Below are 15,866 nucleotides of genomic sequence, written 5' to 3' on the forward strand. Positions count from 1 at the left end.
TCTTTTTGCGAATACAGACTAACACGGCTGCTACTCTGAAACCTACCTCATTTTCACTAGCATTCACTGTGTTAAACAAACCCACCAGCATTCACTTTGTTAAACAAATCACCACCAACCTTCTTGGTGAAAACCGAAACAAAGAAGTCATTTAGCACCTCTGCCATTTCCACATTTTCTGTTATTCAGAGTAGCAGCCGTGTTAGTCTGTATTCGCAAAAAGAAAAGGAGTACTTGTGGCACCTTAGAGACTAACACATTTATTAGAGCATAAGCTTTCGTGAGCTACAGCTCAAAATGCATCCGATGAAGTGAGCTGTAGCTCACAAAAGCTTATGCTCAAATAAATGTGTTAGTCTCTAAGCTGCCACAAGTCCTCCTTTTCCATTTTCTGTTATTGTTCCCCCCCCTCTTTGAGTAACGGGCCTATCCTGTTCTTGGTCTTCCTCTTGCTTCTAATGTATTTGTAGAAGGTTTTCTTGTTACCCTTTCATAATGACAGGTTTCAGAGTAGCAGCCGTGTTAGTCTGTATTCGCAAAAAGAAAAGGAGTACCGGTGGCACCTTAGAGACTAACAAATTTATTAGAGCATAAGCTTTCGTGAGCTACAGCTCACTTCATCGGATGCATCCGATGCCACAAGTACTCCTTTTCTTTTTGTTACCCTTTATGTCTCTAGCTAGTTTGATGGAATGGGGTGGACCCTGTGCCCAGCGGGGGAGAGAGGGGCAGGGTCCCATGCCCAGAGCAGGAGAGGGAGGCAGGGCCCCGTGCCCAGATAAGGGGGGGGGTATGGCCCAGGCCCAGAGTGGGGGAGGGGGGCAGGGCACTGACCCCCGGGTGCTGTGCTCACTGATCTGCACTTTGGTCGCTGCCCTGAGCTGAGCAAACAGAGCTGGGGCCAGGGTCACTCCCCTGCGGGGCGTCCCTGGGGAGCTGCTGGGAAACAGGCAGGACAGTGCCAGAAATGTACTCCCTGGCCTAGCTGTCTTCCCCCTGCAGCCCCCCCATCCCGTCCCTCTGCCCCATGCAGCCCCCACGTCCAGTCCCTCTGCCTCATGCAGCCCCCATGTCCCGTCCCTCTGCCCCATGCAGCCCCCCCGGCCCGGTCCCTCTGTCCCATGCAACCCCCCTGCCTCGCTCTGTCCCTCTGTCCCATGCAACCCCCCTGGCCCGACCGTCTGCCCCATACAGCCCCCCTGGCCTGGTCCCCTCTGCCCCATGCAGCACCCCCCCTCGCCCCGTCCCTGTGCCCCATGCAGGCCCCCCTCGCCCTGTCCCTCTGCCCCATACAGCTCCCCCTCCCCGCCCCCAGCTGTCCCCAGGTCCCTGGCCAGCACTCAGGGGATTTACCCAGGGGGGACCCAGGGGCAGCCCTGGGTGGGGGGCAGTGGCTCGGGTGTGAGGAGCCCTGGAGACCCGCGCGGCGTGGCCCTGTGCTCAGCCCTGCGCCCCATCCCAGCAAGGCCATGGGGGCTGAGTCCTGGAGCAGACAGTGAATGACCCCCTACCCTGCTCGGCTCCAGGGGGGCAGAGTCTCCCCATCCCACCTGGCTGCTGCTGCTGGGTTCTGGGGGTCTCCGGGGCTCTCGGCTCCGGGCTGTGTGGCTGGTCCCCGGGGCAGCAGGGAGCCTGGCGTGTGCAGGGTTAATCGGAGCTGCTCTGGGCTGGGGGGTGGGGGCTGTTCCCTGGGCTCTGGGCCCTGCCTCCCACTCTATATAGGGGCGGGTGACAGCCCAGAGCCTTGAGCCAGACAGCATGCGTGGTGCCGTGGCCACCCTGTCCCTGGCCTGGGCGCTGGCCCTGGGGCTCGCCCACTCCCTGTGAGTGGCCCTGGGGCATTGGGCACGGGCACAGCTCCTGCCGCATGTGCAGAGGGTGCCAAGGGCATATACTGCCAGAGGGCCCGTGCGAGGGGGGATGGTGTGGGGGGGCCCATGTACGAGGGGCAGGGCATGGCCATGTGTGCAGGTGGGGATGGCACTGGCAGAAGGGTTTGTGTGAGGAAGGGCAGGAATGGGTGCTGGTGTGAGAGGGACAGATGTTGGTGCAAGCGGGACAGACATAGGAGAGGGACAAGTGCTGGTGCAAGAGGGATGGGTGCTGGTGCATGGCAGGAAGGTGTGGGTGCTGGTGCGAGAGGGACGGGTGGTGGTGCATGGCAGGAAGGTGTGGGTGCTGGTATGAGAGGGGCTGGTGCAAGAGGGACAGGTGCTGGTACGCAACAGGAGGGTGCAGACATTCGTGCGCGCAGCTGCCCAGACCCTGGGTGTGGCTCCTGCAGGCAGGGAGAGGTGGGTGTGTTTCACCCCACACCAGCCCCACCCTGAGCACACCTGCCCAGACCCAGTACCCAGGTCCCTCCGCCCCCCACACTGCCCCAGCAAAGAGAGGATCCAGCTGGGGAGGAGACCTCAGTGAACTGGGACCCAAACTGCCTTCTCTCCACAACAGCCCTGGCAAACCAGGGGAGGCCGGACTGCGGTTCCACCATGGGGCTGAGACCCACCTCAACGACACAGGTGAGACACAGCCGGGGGGCAGCCTGTGGCCGGGGGGTCGGAATGCAGTGGGGTGTGTGTGTCAGGGATCCCCCAGTCCAGATCCCTCGCCCAGCTCCGGGACAGCCCCTGGCAGGCCCCCTGCGGGCGTCAGCCCCCTCCGGGTCACACTCGTTCGGATCAGCCCCTCGGCTCCCCCCTTCCTGGGACCAACCCTCAGAGCCCACAGCCCCTGCCTCACACCAAGAGCTCCCTCGGCAAGTCCCCCTGGGTGGGAAGCCAGTGGGAGACTTGTACCCCAAGGGAGCCAGGCACCCCCCTGCCTGACTCTGCAGTGACTCAGCCAGCGGGTAACAGCAGGGGGGTGCCTGGGGGTCTGGACCCAGCGCAGAGAGTCCTGGGTTAGCACCAGGAACGGAAAGTTACAGCCTGGGCCAGCCGGGTCGGATCAGAGCCCAGAGCCGCCCGGCCCCTCTGTAACCCCCGTCCAGGAGCGTGTATCCAGCCGCCCCCGTGTCACTACCCCCAGCCCCTCCTCCGAGCTTTGTTCCAGTTCCTGGGCAAACCTGGTCACCTGGCCCTTGTCCTCCAGCTGGTCCGCAAGGGGGCAGGGCGTTGTCAGTTGCTAGGTACCCAAGGGCTGGGCCAGTGTCTGGGCTCAGGTGCCCATCCCACCTGGATCTCTGGGTCTCTGCAAAGAGCAAGCCACCTTCCCCTCCCAAACCCCCAAGTAACCGTGCAGCACACAGGGAAACTGAAGCACACACGGTTGTTGTACAAAACACTCGGAAAATTCTCACATTCTCATGGGGGAGCGGGAGGGTTGGTTCCTGGGGATGTGGCAGCAGAGGGCGGGGCGGAGGCAGGTCTGGTCAGTGAATGTGGTGGGGGGAGGTTGGGTAGTTCCTGGGGGACGGGATGGGGGGCTTCCCCCTAGCTCCCTGTGCTGGACTGCACTGTACTCTGCTCCCCAGAGGTGGCGAGCCGGTGTGCGGACGAGGGGGGCTTTGACGCCGTCACACTGGACGAGCACGGCGTGATGCTCTTCTTCAGAGGTACGGGGGTCTCTGGCTCGCTGGGGCAGGGGGAGGAAAGGGGCGTCCCTCACAGGCTGTCCCGGGCGCCCAGGCTGGGGGCACTGGCCCCGCTCTGAGTGACGCCAGGCAGGACTCTGGGGCAGCGTCTCCCCTCAGGACACCTGTCCCAGGGCAAGGACCCTGCTCCGCTTCGGGGTCTCCTGGGTCTGGCCTCAGAGCGTTCAGCCCCCTGGTCACCTCATGAGCTCCCCGCAGCGAGTCCCCCTGGGCGGGAGCCCTAGGGAGCCTCACCCCCAAAGGGCCCTGCCCCCCACACCACAGCCAGCCGTGACTCCCAGCCCGTGTGTAACACAGATGGGTTATTATCGTCGGGCACCTAGCGTAGAACACAGCTTGGTAGCACCGGGATCAGGGACCCTCAGCAAAGTCCATCTGGTGGGGGGCAGAGCCCTGGGCCCTCACCCCTGAGTCCCCAACCAGGAGACTAACTCGCTTCCAGTTGCGCGGCCTCCATCACGCCCATTGCCGTCCTCCATCCTTTGTCCCTTTTCCTGGTCCAGCAGGTCACCCCAGCTGCACCAACCCCCCCGGCTGCTCCTTGCAGAGGAGGGGGCCCGGCCAGCAGTTGCCGGCTGCCGAGTGTTGGCCATTCTCTGCAGCCCGTCAGCAGCCACACCTGCCCTCTGGGGATCTCTGCAATGATAACACACCCTGTCCCACCACCTCGCTACTTGAGTGACACATGGGGAAACTGAGGCACACACTGTGTTCAGAGAAGACATTAAGAATGTTCCACTTCGTCACCTTCCCCAATTCCCATCGCGCTCCGGGGCCCAGCCCTGCCCTGCTCAGGCTCCCTTGGCCTTGCCTGGCAGGTGACCATGTCTGGAAGGGCTTCCATGGCCCGGCCCAGCTCATCAACGCTACCTGGCCTGAGATCCAGGGCCCCGTGGACGCTGCACTGCGCATCCACCACAAGGAGGCCCCCGACGTGCACGACAGCGTCTACCTCTTCCAGGTGCTGGGGGGTGCTGGTCAGGGGCTCCGTGGGGGGCTGGGCTGCAGGGGGCCTCGGGGGGGTCTGGGCTGCAGGGACCGGGTGGGGGCTCAGTGGGGCTGAGGTCCAAGCGGGCCAGGGGCAGAGTAGCTGTTGGGAAAGGCCGGTACCCGGGATCCCGAGGTTCTGCCGGCTCAGGTGCCAGGCTGGGCCCGTCTCCATACAGCCCCGTGGTCCCAGCTGAGCTGTGTGTCCCCACAGGGCGTGCGGGTCTGGGCATATGCGGGGGGCCGGCTGCGTCCCGGCTACCCCCGGCTCATCGGGGAGGAGTTCAAGGGGGTGCCTGGGGACCTGGACAGCGCCGTGGAGTGTCATCCGGAGGACTGCACGGCCGAGAGCCTTCTCTTCTTCAAGGGTACGGGGCCAGGCTGGGGGAGGGCAGGTGGGGCTGGGGGACGGGGCGGGCGCTGACCCGGGCTGTGCGGGGAGCTGGGGGGGCTGGACGGGCACTGACCCGGGCCGTGCGGGGAGCCAGGGGGCCGGGGGGCTGGGGCATGTGGGGGGCCGGAGGACTGAGGGGCTGGGCGGGCGCTGACCCAGGCCGTGCGGGGAGCTGGGGGTCTAGATGGGCTCTGACCCGAGCCGACTGGGGGGCCGAGGGGCCAGGGGGCCGCTGACCTGGGCTGTGTGGGGGGCCGAGGGGCTGGGCGGGCACTGACCCGGGCCATGGAGGGGAGGTCGGGGGGGATGGGCGGGCGCTGAGCCGGGCCGTGCAGGGGGCCAGGGGACGGGGGGGGGGCTGACCTGGGCTGTGCGGGGAGCCGGGGAGCCAGGGAGCTGGGGGGATGGGTGGGCGCTGACCAAGACCATGCGGCGGGCCAGGGGGCTGCGGGGGCTCTGACCCAGGCCATGTGGGGAGCCGGGGGGCTGGGCGGGCGCTGACATGGGCCGTGTGGGGGGCTGGCGGGCAGGCCTGGGGGACGTTGAGCCAGGCCGTGCAGGAGGCCGAAGGGCTGGAGGGCTCTGACCTGGGCTGTGTGGGGGGCCGGGAGATAGGCGGGCGCTGACCTGGGCCGTGTGAGGGGCTGGGGGGCCGGGGGGATGCTGACCCGAGCTGTGTTGGGGGCTGGGGGCCAGGGGGCTGGGGGGTGCTAACCCGGGCAATGTGGGGGGTCAGGGGGCTGGGGGGCTGGCGCTGACCCTGGCCGTGTCTCTCTCCCTGCAGGGGGTGACATCTTCTCCTACGACCTGGGTCTGGGGGTGCTGAAGCGTCGCTCCTGGCCCTTGGTCACCAACTGCTCGGCGGCCGTGCGCTGGCTGGAGCGTTACTACTGCTTCCAGCGCGCCCACTTCCTGCGCTTCCAGCCGGCCACGGGCGAGGTGCCCCCCGGCTACCCCCGCGACGCCCGCGACTACTTCATGCGCTGCCCCGGGAGAGGTGACATCGCGAGAGCCCCGGCTGCCCCCCGCGATACCCCCGCCACTGCTCCCCGTGATCCCCCAGCTGCCCCCTGCGATCGCCCCCACTGCTCCCCATGATTCCCCCCGGCTGCCCCTCCACAATAACCCCCGCCACTGCTCCCCATGATTCCCCCCGGCTTCCCCGCGCGATACCCCCGCCACTGCTCCCCGTGATTCCCCCCGGCTGCCCCCCCGCGATACCCCCTGCCACAGCTCCCCGTGATTACCCCTGGCTACGCTCCCAGTGGTGCCCCTGGCTACAGCCCCCCTGCCGTATCCCACCATGATCCTCCCAGCAGCACCCCCCGCGATACCCCCGATAGCCCCCCCCCATGATATTGTGGGTGTCCCTCAATATCCCTGGCCTGACCAGGAGCATAACCGCCAACTCCCCTGACCACCCTGTGACTCTGACCCCCTGTCCCCCTATGATACCCCCATCCCCCAACACCCCTTGCAATACCCCCTGGACAACCTATCACCGAGTGAGTGGGAGTTGGGGCCCTGCACCCCCCAGTTCCTGTGATTCCCCGGGACTCTCAGAGGGCCAGTAACACAGAGGATTTATTAGACGACAGGAACACAGTCCAAAACAGAGCTTGTAGGTGCAGGGAACAGGACCCTTCAGTCAGGTCCGTCTTGGGGAGCAGTGAGCCCAGAGCCCCAACTGGGCCTCCCTCCATTTTCCCAGCTAGCTCCAAACTGAAACTCTCCAGCCCCTTCGCTGGCCTCTCTCTCTCTCCCGGGCCAGGAGGCCACTGATCCCTTTGTTCTCCAACCCCTTCAGTTGGCCCCTTTGCAGAGGGGGGGCCCAGGCCTTCGGTGGCCAGGAGACAGGGCGCCGGCCATTCTCTGTGCAGACACCATCCCACTGGCCCTCTAGGGCTCTGCCACAATCACCCCCCTGATCCCACCACCTAGAGACTTAAGAACTGCCTAGGGGAAACTGAGGCACCCACCCAGTATTCAGAGAAAACATTAAGAACATTCCCACTTGATCATAGACCCCAACTTGCTTGCACCCCTGCCAGCTGCCCCGTCACCACAATGTGTCCCGGGTTCCCCTGACACAGCCTGGCCCTGTGACCTCGTCACCAAAACACCCCAGACCCACAGGCCACCCTGTGACCTTGATATCCCCTGTTCCCCCCAGCCAACTAGGGACCCCCAACAGGCCCCGATCCACCTGTGACATCTCACCCCCCTGCCGTGTACCTGACCCCTCTCTCCCCTGCCGGCGGGTGCAGGTCACGGGCACGGGGCCCGCAGAAACGCCACTGCCATGGCCATCCGGGACCCCTGCAGTGGCCTTGCCTTCCAGGCCTTCACCACGGATGACGCCAACCGCACCTACGCCTTCAGGGGTGAGTGGGGAGCAGCTGCGCCAGTAGGCAGAGGGGTCCCCAACATTCTGCCTTGGCCCCCATCCGGGATCCCCAGGGCCCGGCCCCAACCCTGGGGACAGCTCCAGCCTGCTCGGGCCTCGACGGGCCTTGTGCCTGCGGAGGGGGAACTTGTCTGGTGCACTGAAGTCCCCCTGGCTGGAGCTTCTGGAGCCCCATCGCTCCCCATCGACCCCTCCTCTCCGGACACTCCCCGGAGCCCCACTGCTCCCCATTGACCCTCCCTTGTCCGAACACTCCCCAGAGTCCCACCGCTCCCCATCAACCCCCCTTGTACACTCCCAGAGCCCGCAGAGCCCCATCGCTCCCCATTGACCCTCCCTTGTCCAGACACTCCCCAGAGCCCCATCACTCCCCATCGACCCCTCCTCTCCGGACACTCCCCGGAGCCCCACTGCTCGCCATTGACCCTCCCTTGTCCGGACACTCCCCAGAGTCCCACCGCTCCCCATCAACCCCCCTTGTACACTCCCAGAGCCCCCAGAGCCCCATCGCTCCCCATTGACCCTCCCTTGTCCAGACACTCCCCAGAGCCCCATCGCTCCCCATCGACCCCTCTTGTCTGGACACTCCCCAGAGCCCCCAAGAGCTCCACTGCTCCCCATCGACCCCTCTTGTCCGGACACTCCCCGGAGCCCCACCGCTCCCCATCGTACTCCACTTATCCGGACACTCCCCAGAGTCCCACCGCTCCCCATCAACCCCTCCTGTCTGGACATTTCCAAGATCCCCACTGCTCCCCATTAAACCCCCCTTGTCTGGGCACCCCCAGAGCTCCAGAGCCCTATCGCCCCCATCGTACCCCACTTATCCGGACACTCCCCAGAGCCCCATCGCTCCCCATCAACCCCTCCTGTCTGGACACTCCCCAAGACCCCCACCACTCCCCATCGACCCCTCTTGTCCAGACACTCCACGGAGCCCCACTGCTCCCCATCGACAGCTCTTGTCCGGACAATCCCGAGCCCCACCGCTCCCCATTGACCCCTCTTGTCTGGAAACTCCCCAGAGCCCTACCGCTCCCCATTGACCCCCCTTGTCTGGACACTCCCCAGAGCCTCACTGCTCCCCATCGACCCCTCTTGTCCAGACACTCCCCGGAGCCCCCAAGAACCCCATCGACAGCTCTTGTCCGGACAATCCCGAGCCCCACCGCACCCCATTGACCCCTCTTGTCCGGACACTCCCCAGAGTCCCACCGCACCCCATTGACCCCTCTTGTCCGGACACTCCCCAGAGCCCCACCGCTCCCCATCGACCCCCCCTTGTCCGGACACTCCCCAGAGCCTCACTGCTCCCCATCAACCCCTCCTGTCTGGACACTCCCCAGAGCCCCACCGCTCCCCATCGACCCCCCCTTGTCTTGACACTCCCCAGAGTCCCAACGCTCCCCATTGACCCCCCCTTGTCTTGACACTCCCCAGAGCACCACTGCTCCCCATCGACCCCCCCTTGTCCGGACACTCCCCAGAGTCCCAACGCTCCCCATCGACCCCTCCTGTCTGGACACTCCCCAGATCCCCACTGCTCCCCATCAACCCCCCTTGTACACTCCCAGAGCCCCCAGAGCCCCATCGCTCCCCATTGACCGTCCCTTGTCCGGACACTCCGCAGAGCCCCACCGCTTCCCATTGAACCCCACTTATCCGGACACTCCCCAGAGCCACATTGCTCCCCATCGACCCCCCCCTTGTCTGGACACTCCCAGAGCTCCAGAGCCCCATCGCTCCCCATCGTACCCCACTTATCCGGACACTCCCCAGAGCCCCATCGCTCCCCATCAACCCCTCCTGTCTGGACACTCCCCAAGAGCCCCACCACTCCCCATCGACCCCTCTTGTCCAGACACTCCCCGGAGCCCCACCGCTCCCCATCGACAGCTCTTGTCCGGACAATCCCGAGCCCCACCGCTCCCCATTGACCCCTCTTGTCCGGACACTCCCCAGACCCTCTCTGCTCCCCATCGACCCCTCTTGTACGGACACTACCCAGAGCCCCACCGCTCCCCATCGACCCCCCCCTTGTCTGGACACTCCCCAGAGCCTCACTGCTCCCCATCGACCCCTCCTGTCTGGACACTCCCCAGAGCCCCACCGCTCCCCATCGACCCCCCCTTGTCTTGACACTCCCCAGAGCCCCACCGCTCCCCATTGACCCCTCTTGTCCGGACACTCCCCAGAGTCCCAACGCTCCCCATCGACCCCCCCTTGTCTTGACACTCCCCAGAGCCCCACCGCTTCCCATCGAACCCCACTTATCCGGACACTCCCCAGAGCCCCATTGCTCCCCATCGACCCCTCCTCTCCGGACACTCCCCGGAGCCCCACTGCTCCCCATTGACCCCCCCTTGTCTGGACACTCCCCAGAGTCCCACCGCTCCCCATCAACCCCTCCTGTCTGGACACTCCCCAGATCCCCACTGCTCCCCATCAATCCCCCTTGTACACTCCCAGAGCCCCCAGAGCCCCACCGCTCCCCATCGACCCCTCTTGTCCAGACACTCCCCGGAGCCCCACCGCTCCCCATTGACCCCTCTTGTCCAGACACTCCCCGGAGCCCCACCGCTCCCCATTGACCCTCCCTTGTCCGGATACTCCCCGGAGCCCCACCGCTCCCCATCGACAGCTCTTGTCCGGACAATCCCGAGCCCCACTGCTCCCCATCGACCCCCCCTTGTCCAGACACTCCCCAGAGCCCCACTGCTCCCCATCGACCCCCCTTTGTCCAGACACTCCCCAGAGCCCCACTGCTCCCCATCGACCCCTCTTGTCCAGACACTCCCTGGAGCCCCACCGCTCCCCATCGACCCCTCCTCTCCGGACACTTCCTGGAGCCCCACTGCTCCCCATTGACCCCCCCTTGTCTGGACACTCCCCAGAGCCCCATCGCTCCCCATCGACCTCCCTTGTACACTTCCAGAGCCCCCAGAGCCCCATCGCTCCCCATTGACCCTCCCTTGTCCGGACACTCCCCAGAGCCCCATCGCTCCCCATCGACCCCCTCTTGTCCGGACACTCCCCTGAGCCCCCAGAGCCCCACCACTCCCCATCGACCCCTCTTGTTCGGACAATCCCCAGAGCCCCATCGCTCCCCATTGACCCTCCCTTGTCCGGACACTCCCCAGAGCCCCATCGCTCCCCATCGACCCCCTCTTGTCCGGACACTCCCCTGAGCCCCCAGAGCCCCACCACTCCCCATCGACACCTCTTGTTCGGACAATCCCCAGAGCCCCACCGCTCCCCATCGACCCCACTTGTCAGGACACTCCCCAGAGCCCCACTGCTCCCCATCGACCCCCCCTTGTCCAGACACTCCGCAGAGCCCCACCGCTCCCCATCGACCCCTCTTGTCCAGACACTCCCCAGAGCCCCACCACTCCCCATCGACCCCCCCTTGTCCAGACACTCCCCAGAGCCCCACCGCTCCCCATCGACCCCCCCTTGTCCAGACACTCCCCAGAGCCTCACTGCTCCCCATCGACCCCCCCTTGTCCAGACACTCCCCAGAGCCTCACTGCTCCCCATCGACCCCCCTTTGTCCAGACACTCCCCAGAGCCTCACTGCTCCCCATCGACCCCCCCTTGTCCAGACACTCCCCAGAGCCTCACTGCTCCCCATCGACCCCCCTTTGTCCAGACACTCCCCAGAGCCCCACCACTCCCCATCGACCCCTCTTGTTCGGACAATCCCCAGAGCCCCATCGCTCCCCATTGACCCTCCCTTGTCCGGACACTCCCCAGAGCCCCCAGAGCCCCACCACTCCCCATCGACACCTCTTGTTCGGACAATCCCCAGAGCCCCACCGCTCCCCATTGACCCCACTTGTCAGGACACTCCCCAGAGCCCCACTGCTCCCCATCGTCCCCCCCTTGTCCAGACACTCCGCAGAGCCCCACTGCTCCCCATCGACCCCTCTTGTCCAGACACTCCCCAGAGCCCCACCACTCCCCATCGACCCCCCCTTGTCCAGACACTCCCCAGAGCCCCACCGCTCCCCATCGACCCCCCCTTGTCCAGACACTCCCCAGAGCCTCACTGCTCCCCATCGACCCCCCCTTGTCCAGACACTCCCCAGAGCCTCACTGCTCCCCATCGACCCCCCTTTGTCCAGACACTCCCCAGAGCCCCACTGCTCCCCATCGACCCCTCTTGTCCGGACACTCCCCAGAGCCTCACTGCTCCCCATCAGCCCCCCCTTGTCTGGACACTCCCCAGAGCCCCACTGCTCCCAGTGGATCCCCCCTTGTCCAGACACTCCCCAGAGCCCCACCGCTCCCCATCGACCCCTCTTGTCCGGACACTCCCCAGAGCCCCACCGCTCCCCATCGACCCCCCCCTTGTCCAGACACTCCCCAGAGCCTCACTGCTCCCCATCGACCCCTCTTGTCCGGACACTCCCCAGAGCCTCACTGCTCCCCATCAACCCCCCTTGTCCAGACACTCCCCAGAGCCTCATCGCTACCTATCGACCCCTCTTGTCTGGACACTCCCCAGGGCCCCCAGAGCCCCACCACTCTCCATCGACCCCCCTTTGTCTGGACACACCGATGAGCCCCACCGCTTCCCATTGACCCCCCTTGTCTGGACACTCCCCAGAGACTCTGGAGCCGCACTGCTCCCCATAGGCCCCCTTGTCTGGCGGGCAAACCCCTTCCCCTCGGCTGCTGGTTCCAGGTGTGACCGGGACATCCCAGCCATGGTCTGGGGAGCGCACCCAGCAGCCCCCCTCCCCAGAGCAGTGATGCAGAGCGGAGTGTTCTCGCCCGGCCTAGGGGGGCAGTACTTCCGTCTGGACTCCAAGCGGGACGGCTGGCACTCGTGGCCTCTCAACCACACGTGGCGGGAGCTTGCTGGGCTGGTGGACAGCGCCTTCAGCTGGGACAAGAAGCTCTACCTGATCCAGGTACTCGGAGGGCGGGGTAGGGCGGGACACGTGTTCTGGCCTAGCCTAGTTGTGTGGACAACTCACAACAGGGTGTCCAGCTCCCCTGGGGTGTCTGTCCCTCCAGGGCAGGGTGGGGCTGGGTGTCTGTGTCCCCCCCAGGGCAGGGCAGGGGCTGGGGTGTCTGTTTCCCCCCAGGGCAGGGGGGGGTTGGGTATCTGGCCCCCATCCCCACTCCACCTGTCTGTGTGTGCCTTGCAGGGCTCTCAAGTCTACATCTACCGGGTGGGCCAAGGCTACACGCTGGTGCAGGGCTACCCCCGGGGCTTGGAGGAGGAGCTGGGCATCACGGGGGCAGATGCCACCTTCATCTGCCCCCACTCCGCTGAGCTCTTCGTCATCAAAGGTGTGGGCCGGGCACGGCCTGGCGAGAAGGGCAGCAAGGTCTAGTGGTCGGAGTGTGGGGGGGGTGGGGGAGCCAGGACTCCTGGGTTCTCTCCTGGCTCTTGGAGTGAAGAGGAGGCTCTAGTGGGTCAGAACGGGGGGTGGGGGTGCACAGTGCTGGGCCGGGGGGCTCTGTTCACATCAACAGGGGAGGAGCGTGTGGGGCTGTGCTGGGGGACTCTGTTCACATGGCCAGGGATAGGCGCATGTGGGGCTGGGACAGGGGAGGGGCTTGCGGGGCTGAGCCGGGGGAGGGACGCGCGGGGTTGGGCTGGCGGAGGGGTGCCTGGAGCTGGGCCGGTGGGGAGGGGCACCTGAGGCCGGGCTGGGGGGCTCTTTTCACATGGCCGGGGGAGGGGTGCACTGGCTGGACGGGGGGAAGGGCATGCGGGGCTGGGCCGGGGGCTCTGACGGTTCCTCTCTGCCCTGCAGGAAACTCCCTGGGGCGGGTGGATCTGAACCTGAGCCCGCGGAGCATGAGGCTGGAGGGGCCCATCCCCCACGCCCAGGTGGACAGTGCCATGTGCAATGCGGACGGGGTGCACCTCTTCCACGGCGCCACCTTCCACCGCTATGCCAGCGTGGCCGAGCTCACGGCCAGCCCCAAGCCCTCCCCACCGCAGAATGTGACGGCCGTCCTCTTTGGGTGCCCCCACTAACGGGGCAATGCTGCCGATCCCCGGGGGTGAGTGGGACCTTCCAGCCACTCCCCGGATCTTTTACTGTGCCCCTCCTGTCTCCCTCCACCCACCCCACACACAGGGGGTGCCCTGGGTCAGTGCGGCCCCGGGGCTCAGAGTTCCCCTCCCACCCGGGGAAGATGGTACCTGGCTTGCTCTGCTATCTGAGCACTTGCTCTGGCTGGCTGCCTCACCAGCCACTTGTTCCACTGGCTACCTGCCAGTTGCCTCTCTGCTGTGACCTCTGGCGGTCAGTCTCTTAGTGATTTTTAGTGCTTAGCAGACTGAGCAGACACATGCCCCACCACAGCTGGCTTCAGCTCCCATTGAGCCTTTACAATAACAAAAAGACTCCTAATAAAGCTTATTTAGCTGCGTCTTTGAACCGTGGGGAGAAACAGGTTAAACCAGACCATGGACTGGGTGCACCTCATAGCTGGAACCCCTGTCCCCACTCCTCTTACTGTCACCGGGCTCTGGCATTCGAGTCCCTGGCTTAACGAGGTCCTTTCAGCTGAGGGTGACCCCCCTCATTTGCGACAGGTTAAGCACAGTTCTGCTCCCCTTTACTCATACAATAAATCAACAACATTGATAACAGCATTTCATGCTCGTGTATTCACTACTAAAGCGATCTTGTGACCTAACACCAGCTAAAGCAATGCTGCTCTGTCTGCTAGATACCTACGCAGAGTAGGTGTGTTCACGGAAATACAGTTTGCTCCTGAAGTCTCTCCCCCGCCCAGCTAGCTGTCAGGGGAGAGTTCATTCAGACGCTTCTTACATGTGTGTGTGTGTGTGTTTTCATGTGTGTGCATTTGTGTATCTGCATGTTTGCATGTGTACAAGTTTACGTTTGTTTGTGTGTGTGCATTTTCACGTGTTCGTGTTTGTGTGTGTGTTTGCATGTGCGTGCACTTGCATATGCGTGTATGTGAGTGTCTGCATGTGTGTGAGTTTGCATGTGTGATGCAGCAGGGACTGAGTGGGGTGGATTGACCTGGAGTATCGCAGGAGAGTTTTACTGGGACTGTCTGTAATGGGGCTGGGATAGCAGGGTGGGCGTCACTGGAGGGACGATACCTGAGCCTGTCAGCTGAGCTGGGAAGGGCGTTGGGTCCAGGTGACACCTTTTGCCTGGGAAGCTGGACAAAGGTTGGAGGAGGAGCTGGGGGGGGTTTCATTTTTGGAGTGGGCTGGGAAAGAGGAGGAAGGCCCCAGAGCTGGGGTCTAATCTCCCTATCCCCTAGAAGGGCCTGACTAAGGGGTCCCGTTTATGCCTGCAAGCTCTGGTCGGGACTATGTTCCTGTCGTCTCTAATAAACCTTCTGTTCTACTGGCTGGCTGAGAGTCACGGTGAATCGCAGGAAGTGGGGGTGCAGGGTCCTGACTCCCCCAGTCTCTGTGACAGGATGTGTGTGTGTGTTTGTGTGTGTCTACGCAATGGGGGGTGCGTGCAGGAGCTGGGGGAGGCGCAGGTGGCTGGGCATTGGGGGGCACAGGCAGCTGGCAGGGGCTATGGCTCCCAACTGGGTGCGGGGGGGTGATGCAGGAGCTGGGGAGGCACAGGGGGCTGTGGGGGGGCCTCTGGCTCCCAACTGGGTGTGGGGGGCACAGGTTGCTGTGGCTCCCTACTGGGTGGGGGGGCAGATGCAGGAGCTGGGGGGGTGCAGGTGGCTGGGGCAGAGGCTCCGTGTTGGGGGGCTGGTGGCCCCGCACTGACACCAAGGGGGGGTTTGATTGACCCTCTCCCAGTACCAAAAGGAAGGGGGAAGATCAATGGGAAACCAGGCCCCTGAGACTGACAGGCCTCAGGGCAATGGGGAGAGGCCCATGCTCCCAGTCAGCCTGACTGACAGGGCGCGCGGGCCAATGAGGGAGCGATGAGTCCGGGCGTCCCATCCTCGGTGTGAGCTGGGGCTGCTGGGCCAGAGCGGGGCGAGCTAAGGGGGGGGCAGAGCAGCAGCCAGAGCCAGAGGGGGCAGCCCAGGGAGCTGGAGGGAGAGCAGCAGTGGAGCTGGAGCAGGGGCAGACGGCAGGAGCTGGGGTGGGGGCTAGATGTGGGGCTGGGGGCAGGAGCTGGGCTGGGGGCTGGAGCTAGAATTGGGGGTGGGAGCTGAGGGCAGGAGCTGGGGCAGAGGGCAGGAGCTGGGGGCTAGATGTGGGGCTGGGGGCAGGAGCTGGGCTGGGGGCTGGAGCAGGGGCAGGAGCTGGGCTGGGGGCTGGAGCTAGAATTGGGGGTGGGAGCTAGAGGTGGGGCTGGGGCTGGGGCTGGGGCTGGAGCAGTCCGGAGCCGAGTGCGTGAGCAGCCAGGTGGGCAGAGTGAGAGAGACCCTGGGCAGCGGGCCCAGTGAGGGAGACGCCCCCCGGCCAAGAGACCTTGCAGCCCAGACTGGGAGGGGGATCGTAACCCCCATGGGGGGGGAGGCAATGCTGGGGGGCAGGGCCCTGCCACCTAGAG

The 15,866-nt window shown here is 64.9% G+C and overlaps 1 protein-coding gene across 1 annotated transcript; it reads left to right on the forward strand.

The window, feature by feature from the left end:
* The first annotated feature begins 1,752 nt into the window (after positions 1–1,752).
* Positions 1,753–14,142, forward strand: HPX (hemopexin). The gene is made up of 10 exons (XM_038370363.2): positions 1,753–1,823; positions 2,455–2,522; positions 3,476–3,556; positions 4,414–4,556; positions 4,797–4,950; positions 5,761–5,973; positions 7,244–7,360; positions 12,172–12,302; positions 12,543–12,687; positions 13,158–14,142. The coding sequence occupies exons 1-10, from the start codon at positions 1,759–1,761 to the stop codon at positions 13,382–13,384; spliced, it is 1,344 nt and encodes a 447-aa protein (XP_038226291.1). The 5' UTR covers positions 1,753–1,758; the 3' UTR covers positions 13,385–14,142.
* The last annotated feature ends 1,724 nt before the right edge of the window (positions 14,143–15,866 follow it).

The sequence above is a fragment of the Dermochelys coriacea genome, chromosome 1 (assembly GCF_009764565.3).
Source record: "Dermochelys coriacea isolate rDerCor1 chromosome 1, rDerCor1.pri.v4, whole genome shotgun sequence".
NCBI classification, from domain to species: domain Eukaryota; kingdom Metazoa; phylum Chordata; order Testudines; family Dermochelyidae; genus Dermochelys; species Dermochelys coriacea.